The sequence below is a fragment of the Grampus griseus genome, assembly GCF_964374135.1.
Source record: "Grampus griseus genome assembly, chromosome: 3".
Taxonomy (NCBI): Eukaryota; Metazoa; Chordata; class Mammalia; order Artiodactyla; family Delphinidae; genus Grampus; species Grampus griseus.
The window spans coordinates 82,302,266-82,322,125 of NC_139019.1; the positions used below are offsets into that span (position 1 = coordinate 82,302,266).

Sequence of the window (19,860 nt, forward strand, 5' to 3'; positions counted from 1 at the left end):
TGTAGTTCAACATCTTCATTTCACAAGAAGATCTAGTGAATTTCCCGAAGTAATACAAGCATATCGAGGCTTTCCCCAACAATTTGACCATATCACTATAGCATCCCAATTTTCTATATCTCTTATTTATTCAACAATACTGAATGTTTGCTATATGTCGGCCCTGTTTTATCACTGAGCAAAAGAGACGATGTGAAATTTACATTGAAGTGGGATAAGAGTATTTTGATACTTTTCAGTGGTGTAAAATTTCTTTTTTATATTATCCAATCTCTTTTACTGCGGAAATGGAAAGGGCCATAAGGTCAAGCAACTTAGTTGTATATGTATACAGGCAAAATTTTTTCCCAAATTGAAATTCTTCTAATCATCACCCTTTATTCAGGAATAACATAAAACAATTGTGTAGTTAATGCAATGTCTCAAATATTTACATCAGTTCTATAGTAATTAGTTTCTAAAATATTTTGTATATAATAATATATGCTTCTTTAATAATCAAAGTATCCATTTGTTCTTAGTTTATTATGACTATAACTTACTCTAAACCATACGTTTTTAAAAACAATTTGTACCTAGAGTCTGTCATACAGAGTGAAGTACGTCAGAAAGAGAAAAACAAACACCATATGCTAACACATATATATGGAATCTAAAATAAAAGGGTATGAAGAACCTAGGGGCAGGACTGGAATAAAGATGCAGACCTACCAGAGAATGGACTTGAGGACGGGGGAGGGGGAAGGGTAAGCTGGGACAAAGTGAGAGGGTGGCATGGACATAGATAGATACACTACCAAATGTAAAACTGATAGCTAGTGGGAAGCAGCCACACAGCACAGGGAGATCAGCTCCGTGCTTTGTGACCATCTAGAGGTGTGGGATAGGGAGGGTGGGAGGGAGGGAGACGCAAGAGGGAAGAGATATCGGGATATATGTATATGTATAGCTGATTCACTTTGTTATAAAGCAGAAACTAACGAACCATTGTAAAGCAATTATACTCCAATAAAGATGTTAAAAAAATTTTAAATAAAAACAATTTTACTTCTCAATATTCTTCAATAGATATCACTTACATACTCCTGTCAACAGGTAGGCCATTTTTGTCTTGTTATAGATCCAACAACTTCCAATGCTTCCACAGCGCTCAGTATCCCGAAGGATGCAAGAAGTTTCTCCTACTATTTTAAAAATTACTGGTCCAGGTATAGTCCCTATGAAAAAAGCAATGATTGTAAATTCACCATGAAAACACTGTAGGTTGGGATCAGAATGATTTTAATCCTAAATGTAAACTTATATATTTAGTCATCATCACTGTAAACATATCATTTAAAGTTATCTAAGAAGTTGCTTATCAATAGGATTGTTAAAAACTGAAAACGTAATTGAGTGTTTTCAAAAATCCCTATCCCTGTAGATATAAAAAAAGCTAGCAGATTTTCATCTTCTTAGAATGATATGCATGTTGTTATTTAGTTGACATCTCAACATTTTGTTAATTTCTAAATGAAAAACTTAGGAGAAAGTATTTAAAACAGAGATACTAAATATTGATTTTGTGAACTCCATATATCTCCTAAGATTTCAAATTGTGAAATTTTCAATGACTGAAATTTTAGTTTTGAAATGCAGTGTATGCCTGTTATGTATCAAGATATTGCGAAAATAACTGAAAATGTAAATGCTTTGGCATGTTTGTAGCAGCCCTAGCTTCAGAAGACCTCATATGCAGAGGAATAGTTGTGTGCTGCCTGAGGGAAATCTCTATATACTCACAGAGACACTTCCTCAGCAACAGTATTGCTTTCAGGTAAAAGTGAATGCAGTCTTAAAAATATAAATAACTAAATAAATGCCACTCCAAAGGCATTAGAACTGGGTTTTCAGAACTAACATATCTAACGATTGACCATCTTCCTTAAGAAATTATCGGAGTGCTCATGCCTCATGACTTTTTGATTCCTGTCAAAGACCACTGCCCATCACCAGATTTCCCAGTCTCAGTGAGTGCTGGTACTCTGTTTATAATTGTTCAAAGTGAAAAACCTAGGCCTACTACTCATCTTTTTCTATTTCCCACCATATTTTTTCTAATCCATGATAAACCAGTGTAACACTAACTCCAAATACACCTTGGATAAGTTGATTTCTCTTTTTCATTACAACCCCCAGAATCCAATTTAATATAACTCTGACTTAGACTTCAGCAAAAGCCTCCTTTTTCTTTTCCTCCACATTTATCTTTGATAAACATTTCTCACTCCAGCAGCAGAGTTATCTTTTAAATGTAAATCAGATAATATCTACCCTCTGCTTAAATTCTCTGATGGCAAAACCCTGAAAGATGTAGAGACAGTTGTATCTAAAATATCATCACCTTATTCCACCCTCTCCCATTCAAAACTGCCTCAGCCTCACTGGCTTCCTTTCTGAGGTAAGAAACTGTGCACTTGCTGTTTCTTATGCTCCCTCCTCCACTAAGAATCCATCCTTATCCACTGGATCACTTTTGACCGTAAAAATATGCTCTAATTTTTCTCAGTTAAAAAAGCTAATTTAAACCCTGCATATTGATCTAGCTATAGAACAATTTCTCTGATCCCCATTAGAGCCACACTTAAATTTTTCTACTTTCTTGACTCCATTTATCATATGGCTTTCAGTCTTCAATCAGTCTAATCTTGTTTCCTTACCCCACCAATAATTTTAATCAACTTCTTGAATCAGAGCTCCTAATATAGTCATAATGTGGATTTGAAAGCTATTTTTTGCATAAGAAAGCCTGAAGTACACAGTGCATCACCCTCAGCAAAACCAATTTGTTCTTTGGATATAAATCTTTTAAAACATCAGATTCAGTGTCTTTGGTAATGAGAAATTTTTAAAGCACTAGTCTAGGTTAATGACTTCTCAAACATGCAAGCAATGGAAAATATAGTTTCTATGCTTATATGTGCTTTGTTTCAGCTTACCAAACCACTTGTGCAAGCTTGAAGAATATACTTCTGATCAAAAAGATTCTCTTCTAACTGAATATAATATTAATGCATATTTTATATGACAGGATAGGCTTTACAGTATTATCTTTTTTTTTTTTTTTTTTGTGGTACGCGGGCCTGTCACTGTTGTGGCCTCGCCCGTTGCGGAGCACAGGCTCCGGACGCGCAGGCTCAGCGGCCATGGCTTACGGGCTTAGCCGCTCCGCGGCATGTGGGATCTTCCCAGACCGGGGCACGAACCCGTGTCCCCTGCATCGGCAGGCGGACTCTCAACCACTGTGCCACCAGGGAAGCCCCAAGTATTATCTTTTTTACACTAAGTATTGTCTCCTAAATTCTGTAAAGCAGCTCCCCCATTCACTTGTTTTGTGTCAGTTTATCATAATTATTCATTTGAAATTCTAAATATACATGTTGACACATGTATAAATCAAAAAAGAAACCATTCAATTCAATGTAATAATAGATTGCCAAAAGTCCATACCAAATATTCTCAAAATCACAAAGGTCACACCCATGGCCAGAGAACGTTGTTTGTCAGATACAATCCTGCAAGCAAATAGCAATGATATCATGAAAAATCATTATTATTAGCTGTAAAGAATGTTTGCTAGGCTCAGGGGTAATTTTTTTCCCTGTGCATCCATTAGACTAAGGATCTTTGGCCAGTTGACAGAGTTCAATCTGGGTGAATTAACTGCAACTCTTCCCATGTTTCCATATTCTGCCCACTGCCAACCAATTCTAAAGCTACTTGTGCTTCACTAGGAGCAAGCATTTATGGCCCAAACTCTCTGCCCCAGCCTTGGCTGAAAAAAATTTAGCACTACCTTTCATACTTCTCATTCTTCATTCTGTGGTGCACATCCATTGTTTCAGATTTCTTCCTTTTGTCCCTGTGAAACTTACTCTCTACCTTTCTCTACCTTGCTCTCCATTTAGGTAATGCACTACATCAATGGGGTTCTCTTGCCTCTGGCTACTGATTGGGTTATGCCAATAGGGTGCTCCAGAGTGAGAAAGGAAGGTGAAGTTCAGGTCTTCATTCCCAGGCTCCCTCTCTGCAGTTACCCAAGTTGACTGGGTCACTAGGCAAAGCAGTACCCTCTACAGGTCTCTCTTCTTCCTACCCTTGTTTCCCTTTGGGTGTTGGGTGGTAACAGACCTGAAGTACTGCACTATACTTTGGGATTCCTTATACCCTGCCCGCATTTTAAATAGCCACATCATTCAACCTTACTTGAATTGTCCTAATTTGAGGGTGCCATCTCTTTTCGGTTGGACCTCTGACTTTTACCCTCACTATTCAAAAGTTAAAATAAATAAGAAATAACTTTCTCAAATATGAAGAATGAAGATCTCTGTATTTTGTATTCGTCAAGTATTTGTTTTAAAAAGAAAAATAATGTATAAAAATCACATATTAGTATTTTGGAAAATAAACTAAAATACAACAAAAAATAATCAACCCTTGAACATTTTAAAAAGTAAAGAAATAAAAGCTACATTTTAAATGGATATTTTAAATAAATCCTGTGCTTACCCTTTATTTCCTTGTTCTGGAACTTGAATAATAAACAAGTATGACCAATATTGTCATCCAAAATGACTCAATTTATTAAAATGTAGCATATTCAGTACTTTATGACTATTTTGTAAAAAGTGAGATAATTCCACCTGTATCAACCTGGTAAAAATATATGTTCTTTCCTCAAATATTTACTACATATTTACCAATTCTTAAAAGATAGTGATGTTTCTAAATGAAACATAATTTAACTTTTATTATGAGCAGATTCATTAAAGACATATAAAGGAAGTAAAGTGTCACATTTTAGAACCACACTTTAGGATAAAGTTTTTGGTATAAAATAGAAATGTGGGTCATATGCCTAACTAAAATTTAGTATTCTGCTTCATTTAGCATAAGCAGTTTTTTTATATGTAGTATAATAATGGTGTTCTCTGAAGTATATAAAGAGCTAACAATAACTCATAATTATTAACAAATATTTATGTATCTTCAGTTTGATTATAACTTTATTTCTGATATACAAAAAAAGATGAAAAGATGAATGATTTCCCTAATTTTCCAAAATCAGTTAAATGAACAGCAAAACAAGAAATAATATTCATAAAACACAATTTTTTAGTGAAAAACATTACTATGTTTTAAGAATAAAGTGATTTTTTTTGGTATTTTGTCTAAGGAGTAAGGCTATGATGGTATGGTTTAAGAATTTCATGGAATAAACAAACTATTTGTTAGTACTCTTCCAAGATGTAAAAGACAGCTTCCAATTATCTCTTATGACTTCTAAATATATATTTTCAGTCCATATCTTTCTTGAGTTCTAGACTTAAGTTCCTGTCACACACAAAAGTTGCTCTTCCCCTGGTGCTTCCTGTCACAAGAAATGGAATCATCACCCATGCAGTTTTCAAGCCCAAAACCTGGAAAGAGGCATGCTTGAAGGAGTATTCTTTTCCTCATTCACCACAGACAATCAATAATAAAATACTGTGATTTTTATAAATAACTTCTTTTATATCTCTCTCTGATTTTCTTCATCTCTAATTCTACTGGCCTATTCCAAGCGTGTATTTTCTGCCTGAAGAAAATAAAACAATTTCCTAACTTATCTTCCAACAACCATTTTTATCCCTGCAGTCCACTCTCCACATAGAGCCACAAGTGATTTTTTTAAGGTAAAATTCTGATTATTTCACTAACCCACTAGGAACCTTCAATGGCTCATCAGTCTCATTGCATGCCACCTCACAACTTTTGCCTTTACCACCTTCTTTGTTTACGACATTCTGTCATACAACACTCTTATATAGCTATTTCTTGCACTCAGAGTCAGAGTCTTTGCATACATTGTTCCCACTGTGTGAAATTCTCATCCCCCATCTTTTAGGGCTTAGCTTAAATATGATTTCCTTAAGGACACCCTCTCTGAATCCCCAGAGAGGAGATTTAGTTTAGATTGTCCCATAATTCTCTCTTGGCATTCTTCTACATTTTTTTTGCAGTACGTTTTAATATTACAATTGAAAACTTATTAGTGAAACTACTTTTTTTTTTTTTTCTATTGTGCCACCCTCCAAAGTCCATCAGAGAAGCAGGAATCTGGTCACTTCTGTTCCTCTTTTATTTCACCTTTTTCCCTTAAAGTGCTCATCCACCTTCTTGTTTAAATCCATGGTAACTATCACAGGTGAGAATACATACACATATTAAAATAATGATGGATGGGGACTTCCCTGGTGGCGCAGTGGTTAAGAATCTGCCTGCCAATGCAGGGGGCACTGTTTGATCCCTGGTCCGGGAGAATCCCACATGCTGCAGAGCGGCTGGGCCTGTGCGCCACAACTACTGAGCCTGCACTCTAGAGCCCATGTGCCACAAGAAATAAAATAATAATAATAATAATAATTAATTAATTAAATAATGAGGGATGGAAGGGAAAGAAATGAAGAACTAATTTTTCTTAATGATCACCTTGATGGGGTGAGAACTGACAAATCATGATATTGATACTTTTCTGTTTAGACTTAAGCCTCACACAGCTTCGGATTTCATCATAATTCTCCAGAGGAAAAAGAATGGTGTCATTCCTGGCCCCATTTGGTCACCAGAAACTATGTCAGTTTGCTTGCCCCCTAGTGCGACACTCTACCTAGACCTAGTCCATGTTGTCAGCATCTACCCCTCATCAAGAATTGACAAGAATGTCAGGGACAGCTTTAGATCCCTATTTCATCTCTAAAAGCTTCTGCTCTCTCTGGAATTTTAATCCCTCTAGTCCTCTGCCACTTTGTGCCTTTAAATATATGATTGTTAATTTAACCCAGCTTTTCTAGTTATCCTTTGTAGGAGCATTGGCCTGCAATGCTATTCCATCCCACACCACTTCCATGACATTAGCACTTGATAATGATTTTACAATTGATGTATTTGGTTTTGATTTTTATTGTACTTTTTAAAAAATTAAACTCTGTTGAATTTGAAGTTTGCTTATATTTTGGAAAGCTATACAAACAGCACATGCTGGAGAGACATGCTTACTTATACCCCTGCTCTCATCTACTCTCATTTCTATCCCATCCCTTTAGGTTATCATTTTCATCACTTTCTTGTTTATACCTTCACAGTATTTCTTTATGAAAATACAAATGATTATAAATGCATACCTCTATACTCTCATTTCTTCAGAGGAAGTAGCAAACTATTGGGTTGGCCAGAAAGTTTGTTCAGGTTTTCTGTAACATCTCATGGAAAAACCTGAATGAACTTTTTGGTGAACCCCATATATTGACTGTTCTGTACCTGATTTTTTCATGTTACAATACATTCTTAAGATCTCCTCCTATATGAACATAGAGCCCCTCCCTATTTGTTTTCACTTTCATTATATTACATTGTGCAAAAATGAAATCATCTACTCAACCTGTCTGTTGCTCTTTCACACTTAGTTTTTTTCCAGTGTTTGTTGTTTCATGTATATAGTACATACACAATATGTGGTTCTATGTAATATAGATAGCCTTATGGATGTAAATCTATTTTTTTGCAGGATATCTGCAAAAAGGATTTCAAGTACAAGTGCTAGCATAAAGGGTAAACATATCTGCAATTTTTTGAAGTATTAAAGATACTCTTTTCATCAGAGTTGCACCATTTTGTGCTCTTTCAAGCAATATATGAAAGTACTTTTTTCTATACAGCCACATAAACAGATCTATTATCAATGTTTTATTCCTGTCAACTAGGTACATAAGAAATACTATCACATAAAATTTTTAAATTCTATGACCTTTACTGTAGATATGGCTGAACATTCTTTCATATTTGTATTTGTATTTTGTTTTCTTTGATGCTTTTCCACTTTTCTATTGGGATGTTAATCTTAGGAGAGCTTTACTTATTAGAGGAATTAATCTTTTATAGAATATGAGTTGCATAAATTCATTGTTCCTTGGCTTTTGACTTTGCTTATTATTTTTAATTTTATGGACTAAAATTTATCAGTCTTTCCCTTATGACTTCCAGATTTTTAGTCATAGTAACAAATACCTTCACCTTTTAAAAATAATAATGAGGGCTTCCCTGGTGGTGCAGTAGTTGAGAATCTGCCTGCTAATGCAGGGGACATGGGTTCGAGCCCTGGTCTGGGAGGATCCCACATGCCACGGAGCAACTAGGCCCATGAGCCACAACTACTGAGCCTGCACATCTGGAGCCTGTGTTCCGCAACAAGAGAGGCCGCAATAGTCAGAGGCCCATGCACCACGATGAAGAGTGGCCCCTGCTTGCCACAACTAGAGAAAACCCTCGCACAGAAACGAAGACCCAACACAGCAAAAATAAATAAATAAATTACTAAACTCCTACCCCCAACATCTAAAATAATAATAATAATGAAATTAGCTGATTTTTTTACCACTTGTATTATTTAATTTTTTTTACATTTAAATCTTTGTCCCATTTGAGTTTTTCTTGTTGTATCATATGGGCTCTGGATATAATTTTTTCCCCAAAGTCTATCCCCATTATACCCAAACCACTTTCTTAAAAGTCCATTTTTGATGCACTTATTTAGAATTTTACTTTCATTATATTAAATTCCTATATGAGTTGAGATCTATTTCTAGACTTAATGTCAGTCTATTCATAAGTCAATATTATATTGCTTCAGTGTTGAGACTTTATGGTGCATTTTAGCTTATGAGGCTAAGCCTCTGTTACTGTGCTTCTTTGTTTCAGATTCCCAAGCTACTCTTGCTTATTTTTCCATAAAAACTTTAGAATCAGGTTTTATAGTTCAATAATTCCACTAGTATTTTCATTATCACATTAAAATTATGAATTAACTTAAGGAGAACTGATCCATTGGTGGTGTTAGGTCTTCCTATTCAATAATATGAGATATATCTTTTCAAATTGTTCAAGTCAGTTTTTGTGACATTCAAGTGTGTTTCATTTTATTTTGAAACTATTTTTATTTTGAAATTATTATTTATTTTGAAACTCACAGGTAGTTGTAGAAATAGTACAAAGCATCATGGGTACCCTCACCCAGCATCCCTAAATGGTGAAATCTTATAGAACTGTAATATAATATTAAAACAAGGAAACTGACATTGGCTTGCTGCTGTTAACCAGACTACAGACCTTATTTTGTTTTCATTTTTCAGTTAATATACGTTAAATTTTTTTAACTGAATTTGTTTGTGTGTGAGTGTGTGTGTGTATAGCTCAATATATCTGCTATTTTTTATATGCTGTTACCTTACCAAATAGTTAGCTAAATGTACTGGCTATTAGTTCTTTTTTTATAAATTTATTTATTTTTGGCTGCATTTGGTCTTCGTTGCTGTGTGTGGGCTTTCTCTAGCTGCAGAGAGTGGGGGCTACTCTTTGTTGCAGTGCACGGGCTTCTCATTGTGGTGGCTTCTCTTGTTGCGAAACACGGGTTCTAGGCATATGGGCTTCAGTAGTTGTGGCACGGGGCCTCAGTAGTTGTGGCTCATGGGCTTAGTTGCTCTGCGGCATGCGGGATCTTCCCAGATCAGGGCTCAAACCCGTGTCCCCTGCATTGGCAGGCGGACTCTTAACCACTCCACCACCAGGGAAGTCCTATTATTTCTAATGCAATGTAAAAAGAACTGATAATATTGCTCTAGGAAGTTTTACTGTGACTGGGTAGACAAATACTGGAGTTCAAATGTCACCAAAAGTGAAGGATCCTATGTTCAACATACCTTTCAATCAGGACCTCTTGAAAGATGATACTCTAGGATAAAGGACAATCTGAAAATTGATAAGGTCTTTAAAAAACTTAAACCTATCCTTAAATCAGCTAAATTCCTGCTTGGTTTACAGAGAACTGTTCCTATTCTACTTTCCTTAATAAAGCTATTGTAAAATATTTTTGGAGTTATTAATGTTCAGAGTCTCTATTATTTTTGGTACACAAAATCTCACATGATTAAAAATAATTATAGGAGTTATAAGAGACAGAGTCAAGAGAAAAAAATGAAATTTAAATAGTACTACAGAATATTCAGATACTAGATATCTGACAGACATTTTAAATTTAGAGGATTAATATGTCCAAGAAAACAGATGACAAGAAAGAGAATATTATCAGAGAACTAGAATCTATTAAAAAGAAATAAAATTCTATAACAGAAAAGTAGACTAATTATAATGAACTCATAGGTGAATTTAACAACTAATTAGACACAGGGGATGGTAGAATTAGTAAACTAGAGTACAGATAACTGGAAAAGCAGGTGGAAATATTATTAATACATTAGAGATCAGTGAAAAAACTTTAGTCTGAAGCACAGAGCATAAAAACAAATGAAAACAGAAAGTAAAAAAGAATAAAAGATACATGGATATAGTGAAAGGTTTACAATATGTGTAACTGATATCCAAAAGGTGAGTAGATAAGGAATAGAGCAGAAGCAATATTTGAAGAAAGAATAGTTAAATATTTTCCAAAACCAATGAAAGATACTGTGATAGATAATCACTCAACATGGCTATCATTGATTCCTCTTTTCCCCCAATACATGCTTGTTGCTCCTGACATCAAGAGATGGAATCTAATCACCCTCTTTTGAAACATGACTTTTTTGACAAATAGAATGCAGAAGAGTGACATTCTTGGACTTTCAGCCTAGGTCTAATGAAGCCTTGCAGTTTATGCCTTGTACCTTATGCCTGGGTCTCTTAGAACACTAAAACCTGGGATGTTCCCTTTTGGAATTCTTGCACTTTGTTAGCAGACGTTTAAGTTACACAAAGAAGCCTCTATGACCAATCAACAGCTCCACCTAAGCTCCTAGGAAAATTTAGCCTAAATTGTCAGCCATCTAGGAAATCTAACCCAGTCATGCTATCAGGTAACTCAAATGTTATGTGCCATCTGACCACAAGCTCAAGAGAAACCTTAAGCAAGAACTACCGTGTTGAGCCCAGTCAACTCGCAGAACCATGAAAGATAAGGATAAATTGTTGTTGTTAAGTGATTAAACCTGGGATGGTTTGTTACTGTTATGGACTGATTTCTGTTCCCTCCAAAATTAATATGCCAAAAATCCTAACTCCCAGTACTTTGGAATGCCATCATATTGGATACAGGGTTTTACAGAGGTAATTAAGTTAAAATGAGGTCAGTTGGGTAGGCCCTAATCCAATATAACTGGTGTCATTATAAGAAGAGAAAATATGGACATAGACATTCACAGAGTGAAGATAATGTGAAGACTCAGGAAAAGATAGCCATCTACAAGCCATGGATATCTGGAACAGACCCTGCCTTCATAGCCATCAGAAGGAACCAACCTTGCACCAACTGTACACTTCTAAATAACACATGGTTTAAATGAAAAATACATTGAAAGGCATATTTGAATTGAAAGTATGAGTAAAAATATATATCAAGACTTCTGGGATGCAGCTAAATTTATACTTGGATAGAAAAGGCATATATACCAATAGACAGAAGATATAGGTGAATAAAATAAAAATACTAAAAACATAGAAGTAAAATGATAGAAATTATAAAGATAAAAAGCAGAAAGATTTGTTAGTCACACACACACACACACACACACAGACATTCAATTTTTAATTTAAAACATTCTCACAAAGAAATTCTAGGCCAGGTACATGACAACTGAGTTCTTCCAAAGATTTAATTAAAAAATAATACCAGGGCTTCCCTGGTGGCACAGTGGCTGAGGGTCCGCCTGCCGATGCAGGGGACGTGGGTTCGTGCCCTGGTCCGGGAAGATCCCACATGCCGCGGAGCGGCTAGGCCCGTGAGCCATGGCCACTGAGCCTGTGCGTCTGGAGCCTGTACTCCACAACGGGAGAGGCCACAACAGTGAGAGGCCCGCGTACTGCAAAAAAAAAAGAGAACATATTGCTAAGAGAGCTCTTTAAAATGGAGTTGGAAGGCCATTAAGGAAGCAGGGCTTACGCACATCCTCACCAGCTGGAACCATGAACTTTTGAATTGGGCCAAACCACAAATATTCCAAGGACTCTACAAGAAAACCTGCAACCTGTCACAGTAATGAACTTTTCCCTCCCTCTAGTGGTAGCCTTTTGCTACCAATCACATAAAGATAAGAATAGCTTTGGCTTGCCAGTACCAATTATAATTCTTTTGAAACAACTTTTGCAACCTTGTTGGGTTTTTTGCCTTTATAAACCCCTGTCTTTTATCTCCTCCTTGGAACACATTTTCAACTCTTGCTCAGATCAGTGTCTCCTGAATTGGAATTCTCAGACGCCAAATAAAGCCTTTATTTCTTTGCAGCTTTGATGTGGTGAATTTTGTTCATTATTACATAGAAAATCTGAAGTAATCTACCAACTAACTATTAGAAATTAATATGAACACAGTCACAAAATACAAGGTCAAAGCAATAAGAATGAATTGCATTTCCTTCATACCAGTAATAAACAACTATTTTATACTATGCTATACTAAATATCAAAAACATCAGTTACCTAGGAATGAATCTAATGAAGGAGGTTTAAGACCTCAACTCTGAAAAAGAAAATTATGAAACGTTATTGGAGAAATAAATGAAGATTTAAATAACTGAAGGAATCATACTTCATTGATTGATCAAGAGACTCAGTGTGGTAAGTATAGCAATGCTCCCAAATTGATTCAAAGACATTCCAATCCAAATCTCAGCATGTTTTTTATGGACATTAACTAGGTGATTTTAATCACCTAGAAATACAAAGCGCCGAGAATTGCCAAGATAATCTCAAAGATGGACTTACAACAAAGACTGATGTAAATATTCACAAAAAATACACAGCAATTAAGACAGTGTAATGTTGGTACCGGGATGCTCAAATACACCAATGGAACAGAACAGAGTGCAGAAATAGAACCACATATATAGAGTCTGCTGGTGCATGTCTGTGGGGAAAAGACAGCCTTTGAATAAACGGTGGTGAGTCAATTAGTATCCATCCAAAAATGATGAACCTGGGTCCCAACTTTATACAAAAAATATCATTCCCAGTTGAATTACTGATTTTATAATCTCTTATTAAAATAACATAAGAAATGTCCACATGACTTTGATCAGGCAAAGATTTCTTAAACAGGACATTAAAATTAAAAATTTATTTCACTCAAAAGATGCCATTATCAGAGTGAAAAGGCAAGTCATAGAGTTGAAGATATTTGTCATGAATATATATGTCAAATGACTCCCACATTTGGAGTATATAAAGAAATTCTGCAAATCAATAATAAAAAAGACAGACAACCCAATGTAAAAATAGACAAAAGAACAGAAAAGACATTTGACAAAATTGCACATTCCTATGGCTAATGAATAAAGGAAAACATGCTCAATAATATTAATCCTCTGAATAGGGAAATTAAAATTACAATGAAATATCAACACTTATACACCTATCAAAATTGCTTGAGTTTAAGAACAATTAACAATAGACTGCTAGAAGAATGAACTAGTGCAAATACTTTAAAAATTTATTAAAAAGCTTAACATACATATGACTCAGCAATTCTGCTGTTTATATGTGTACTCAATAGAAATATATTCATATGTTTTCCAAAAAACAAGTAAAAGAATGTTCATAGAAACAGCATATTAGCCCTAAAGTGTAAACAACATTAACTACAGAATGAATATATTTTAGTATATTCACACAATGGACTACTATAAAACTATGTTGTACAATATGGTTAACTATTACCCATGTGTGCTTACTTAAATTTATGTCAATTAAAATTAAATAAAATTAAGAGTTCAGTGCCTCATTCCACTGACCACATTTCAAATGCACAATAGGCACATGTGGCTAGAGGCTATATTGGATATCAGAGATACAGAACATTTCCATCATTTTACAAAATCTGATTGGATAGTACTGCTATAGAGCAATGAAAATGAATTTCTGTTATATACAACCATATGAATGACTCTTAAAAGCACGTTGTTGAGTAACGAAATGCAGACACAAATGACTATGTGCTGTATTCTCCTGTGTATGCATAAAGTTCAAACACAGAACAAATTAGCCTATTCACTGCAGAAGTCAGGAGAGTGGTAATCTTTAGGCATTAAGGGTTTAGACAAGAAGGGAGGTGGAGGAGGGGCTTTTGGAATACTTGTATTATCCGTTTCTTGGGCTGGACTCTGGTTACATAGGTGTCTTTGCTGTGTTAAAATCCATCAATTTACATTTGCAATTTGTGCACTCTTCTGAAAACATATTATGCTTCAATAAAATGTCTATAAAAATAATATCCCTTGACTCTCCATTTATTATCTATTAGGCAGCCATCAAGCTTATCCTTCTTTTGATCTCTACCCTGTTTACTTCTCCCATTTTTCTTAGTTGTACAATTTCTACTTTATCAAAGCATATTACATTTCATTCTATTTTGCCACCCTTATGCTTAGCTTAGTATTTGCCTCAGTTCTAGCATAAATTAATTGCACTTAGTTAAATATATTAGCTAAATATAGGTAGTTAAATCTAAGTAGTTTAACATACTTGATGCTTGCCACCCGACCTTCTTTTTTGAAAATATTTAGTTATTTATTTATTTGGCTGCGTTGGGTCTTCGTTGCAGCACGCGGGGTCTTAGTTGCAGCACACGGGATCTTCGTTGAGGCACACAGGATCTTTTGTTGTGGCTTGTGGGCTCTTCGTTGCGGTGTGCAGGCTTCTCTCTATGTGGCGCACAGGCTCGGTAGTTGCGGCACGTGGGATTAGTTGCTCCATGGCATGTGGGATCTTAGTTCCCCAACCAGGGATCAAACCCACGTCCCCTGCATTGCAAGGCAGATTCTTAACCACTGTACCACCAGGGAAGTCCCTCGCCAGACCTTTTATCAAAATTTCCCCAGTCATATCTTGGTTGGTTACAACTTGCCTTGTTGTCAGTTCTTAAGGAGTATCTGATATCAACATATCCCGGGTACTTCCATATCCAAACTGTTTATAACTGTAGGGCAGTTTGTTGATGACGAAATAATGAGCTCATGTTTTCCTTCCTTGAGGATCTTTTAAGTGTTTCTCCAGTCTTCTGGAGGTGAATGCTGCTGTTTAGAAACCTGATGCCAAACTTTTGTTTTTCCTTTTTTCTTTTAGATGACAAAAGGATTATTTCTGCATCTTTACATCCAATAATTTTACCACAGTACATCTCAGTGTTGATTGCTCTGGATCAATTTCCCTAGACACTTGATGTGCCATTACAATATGTAGGTTCAAATATTATTTTATTTAATTATTCATTATTTATCATTATTTATTATTTCAGTAAACTTTACCTACAGATTTAAATATTTATTTTTTTGGTTTTCTTCTTTGGGGACTGCAGTTATGTGCATTTTGGATCTCCTTTTCCTATCTTCTATATTTGCCTATTTTCTCTAATACTTTTTCTTACTTTTATTTTATATTCTCCATTCTCCCTCTTCTATGCCACATACATGCTTTCTATGTTGTCTTTTCTTCCTTGTGTGCTTTATAATTTAGTCTTCATCTATAAATTTTTTCCCATTTCTTTCTTTCCTGAGTTCTGTCAGTTTTCATTCCATAGCCTCCTCCATCTAGCTATTTTTCTCTTGTTTTGTGGCCAAGATTGTTTAATTTTTTTAACTTAAACTTACATATAGTTACATTTATATTTTTATCTGATTCATGGTAACATTGTTCTAGTGAGTTTTCACTGTCCTTTGTAAAGTAATGCTTAATAATTGTCATTTCTCTCACTATAATTATTTGGTATGTAGGCAGAAGCTTTTCCTTTTCTACTTAATCATTTTGAATGAGATGGGTTTTCTTAAACTAGAGGCAGAAAGTTATGGGAATCGAATATGCACCAGCTTTCCAAGCTTCAAAACTGAAGAGTTATCTTCTCTGTTTATATAGAGGAGTTAAATATAGTCCCTATGTGTGGTTATACCTTCTCTGCTTCTGCAAACCTGGCCTGCTTCAAAAGAACTTGTACTGCCAGATCTGGGCTTTCGAGATCTCTTCATATTTATTGTTTTCCAAAGTTATGTATTCACTTGTAGATGGTATTTTGCTGGCACTTTTTTAGATCTGCTATGTCTGGACCCCCTTGGCATTTTGCAAAACTTTTTTCCCATTCTTTCCAAAAATACTCTGCTTTGACTTATCTACCTCGGTCCTACTCCCAGAACTTCCATCTTAAGGTACCATCCTCTCTTCCTGAGCAGAAATATATGCTGGAGATATTTGAGATCTGTCAATCCTGAGACCCTCTCCACATTCCCTGTTATTCTTTGTAACATCTTTATGAATCTACAAGCTGGTTCCTTGTTCTACTTCAATTTTGGCAATATTTATATGCAATTACAACTCTGTCATTTTTTGTTGATCTCATAATTGTACTGAAACAGTATATGTGTGCATGTGTGTTTATGTGTGTGTGCATGCATGTTATATTTTATTCTACTTATTGCTCTCTACAGTTACCAGGAGACATGAGAAGATTCAGAACTAGACTTCTGGAGTATTACTATCATCTTTCTCATCTCACTGCTGAGAATATTTGCTCAGAAGTTTCATACAATGTTAAGGCATGCTCAACATTGTACTGATTATGTTCAATCTGAGCTTTCTCTTCTCTTTGAATTTATCTCAGTTAATACATTATAATTCATTTAGTTCCCCAGACTGGACAACTGGACATAATTCTAGATTTTTCCACATTTTATACCAGGAGCATCAAATTAATAACCTTGCCCTTTTATCCAAACTAAATATTTCTCTATTATGTTCTATTCACTCTATCTCTAAATAGAGATAAATTCTAAACTGGTCTCCTAAGTACCTTCCTTTGTTTCTTGTTTTCTTCTATCAGCTTCATCATCCACACTATCTTCAAACTAATCTATCTAAAACACATATTTGATAACTTTTACTTCTGAGGTTTACTCTTTTCAATGGCTTCTAGATGCATATAGGATAACATCATTCACGTTAACATGGCAAAGAAAGCCTCCCATGACCAGGCCCTTACCAAGCTCAAATCTTCCTGTCCAATTTACAATCATGCTACTCTTGTCATAACAAACTCCTTGCCAAGATATTTCACACATTTTTGCCTCTACTTTTCCTACTAATTTTTCCTGTTAAGAACTTGCCCCCAGTTTGCTTGCATTGTGAGAAATCACTTATCTTCACAACTCAAGTTCAAGTGCCACACTGTCTATAAGCATTTCCAAATCATCCTAGATAAAAATGACCATTTTCTCCACTTTGTTCCCAGGTCAATCTGTACAAGTCTTAATCATGGCATTTCTAAGAACTCCCTGCACTCTTTTTTTTTTTTTTTTACGCTGGCCTCTCACTGTTGTGGCCTCTCCCGTTGCGGAGCACAGGCTCCGGACGCGCAGGCTCAGTGGCCATGGCTCACGGGCCTAGCCGCTCCACGGCATGTGGGATTTTCCCGGACCGGGGCACGAACCCGTGTCCCCTGCATCGGCAGGCGGACTCTCCAACCACTGCGCCACAAGGGAAGCCCTCCCTGCACTCCTTTTTATGTGTTTTTCTCCCCCTAGTAAACTCTAAGCAGCTTAGGCAAGGTCCATATTTTATTAGTTTTTGTAGTTTCAGTGCCAGATCTAGGTGAATAAGTAAAAACCTGCTTCACTGTATTGATATGTTAAAGTTTTGTCTCCCATCTAAACTGCAAGTTCATTGAAGTCAGAGACCATGTGTGCCCAACTCAGATTTCTTTTGCATATATTTATTCATGTTTTTTAGTCTGTTTTCCTAGGGTACAACAAATTGCTCCTCATGACCTAAAGGTTTATGTTAGTCTTTTGAAAAAAATAATCTGAAAATAATGACCAATTATTCTGCTACTATGGTAAAAACAAATATTAAATATATTTCATATATTCAGGAAGAACAAATGAATAACAAATGTTGGTTTAATTTAGAATAATAATAAACTTATGTATTGAAATTCCAAAATTCTAGAAGTTATTATGTTCCTTTGTTGATGACACATGTCTTCTCATAGTCAAACTGGCTAATATAGAAGTAAATAGTCAATAAATATCTATAACCAATGAATCAACATTGTAATCACATGTGTTATAATTAAGATTTTTCCTATATTTATGAATTTTCCAGGTATGTTAAATTAAGTAAATAAATTTAGTTTTAAGTTAAACTAAATGTGTTATCTATATACATACTTTATGCAAATAAATTAGTTAAAATAGAGAATTAAGCATATACATGAATTTTGAAAATATAACAATTTTCCCCTCTAGCAGTTGCTACCTTGAAACAAAAGCATAAATCATTTACTACAATATTCTAAAACCTTCCTAAACTTGTCTTTCATATGTATTAAATGAATAATGATTATGAATAACATATACACACCGAAGGATGGTCAGGATGTTTGGTACACCAGCAAAAGCAGAAAATACAATTGTAGAAAAGATAAAAGCAATGAACAAAGGTAATTTATAGCACTTTGGATCACATGTCCCATGTCTAGCGTCAATAAAGTCACCTTGATTATCTGAGGTTGTTAATCCTTCTTTAATGCAAGAACAATTGTAATATGTCTATGAAAATGAAGACAGGAAACAATCTTTTAGAAATATAGTCACAAGACAAAAACTCTTATAATTGTAAAATAAAAATTAAATCAATAACTACAGGGAGACTAGGCAGTTTTATTAGTAAATATCCTTATATTAAATCTGCCATTCATAACTTACAAATGAACCACTAATGATAAATAAGATCAAGGTATTTTACCTAACAAAGAATTGTGTACATGTATATATAATTATAGTTACTTAGGAAAAATTCTATTAATTTAAGAAATTTCACTAAAAATATTTACATTTAATTGTACAAATAATTGTTGGAGAGAGATATAGATTAAGGACAAATAAGGAAAATGTAATGAATAAAGTGGAATTTTAGCTGGAATTTGAAATATGGAGAGTTACCCAATCGTAGACAGTTTTAGAACTATGCTGCAAAGGCAAGACTTTATTTTGTATGTGATGATGACAGGGCTGTTATCTATTAGGCAGAGTAGGCACAGTGTACCTAGGACCCACAATACTTTCAGAACCAAAAAAAAAAGGTTTTAATTTTAGTGTCTTTTAAAATCAGAGAAAAAATAAATATCATAATAATGAATATATTATAATGCATCCAGCCTGGATCATATTTGTCTTTATGCCAAAGTAGTTGTACATTAAATCTCTCTCTCTCTCTCTCTCTCTTTCTTTCTTTTTTTAAGTGAAGGAAGGGGTTTAAAAAGGCAAAAGTGCCTAAAGCCAACATAAGTCATAATGTAGTCCCTAATGGGAACGAAGGAAAACTTGGGGCTGTTATATTATTATTGATAACTCAAGGAAGATGAATAGGTGGTATTTTCTAAGAAGAGATAAACAGAGTTGGAGATACAGAGACCAGTTAGCAATTTGTTAATCTGTTGAAAAGATTCTAAATTAAATAATAATAATAATTTTTAAAATTCAGTAGAAATATTAAACTAAGTTACCAGTGAAGGAATAAGAGGAAATAAAGATGGCTTGAACCTGTGTGATTCAGAAAATGATGGTACAAAAACCATGTCCGTTGTTTAGAGAAGCTGCTAAGTGGTTACTGGATATATTAAAGAAAAATAGAAATATCTAAATAGCAAATCATTCATTCTACCATATTTTTTTTATAATGCCTATGTGCCAAACATCATTCTAGGTATTGTGAAAACATAGTAAACAATACAATAGAAATCCCTGCCCTCATGTA

At 34.8% G+C, this 19,860-nt stretch overlaps 1 protein-coding gene across 1 annotated transcript in view; it reads right to left on the reverse strand.

Moving 5' to 3' along the window:
- Positions 1 to 1,071: 1,071 nt before the first annotated feature.
- LOC309819842 (solute carrier organic anion transporter family member 6A1-like) overlaps positions 1,072 to 19,860 on the reverse strand; it is a gene marked incomplete at both ends in the record, with an annotated part of 96,303 nt that continues 77,514 nt past the window's right edge. The window contains 3 exons of the mRNA XM_082650310.1: positions 1,072 to 1,217; positions 3,490 to 3,554; positions 18,466 to 18,653. Coding sequence (XP_082506436.1) covers positions 1,072 to 1,217; positions 3,490 to 3,554; positions 18,466 to 18,653 — 399 coding nt within the window. The remainder of the gene's footprint in view (positions 1,218 to 3,489; positions 3,555 to 18,465; positions 18,654 to 19,860) is intronic.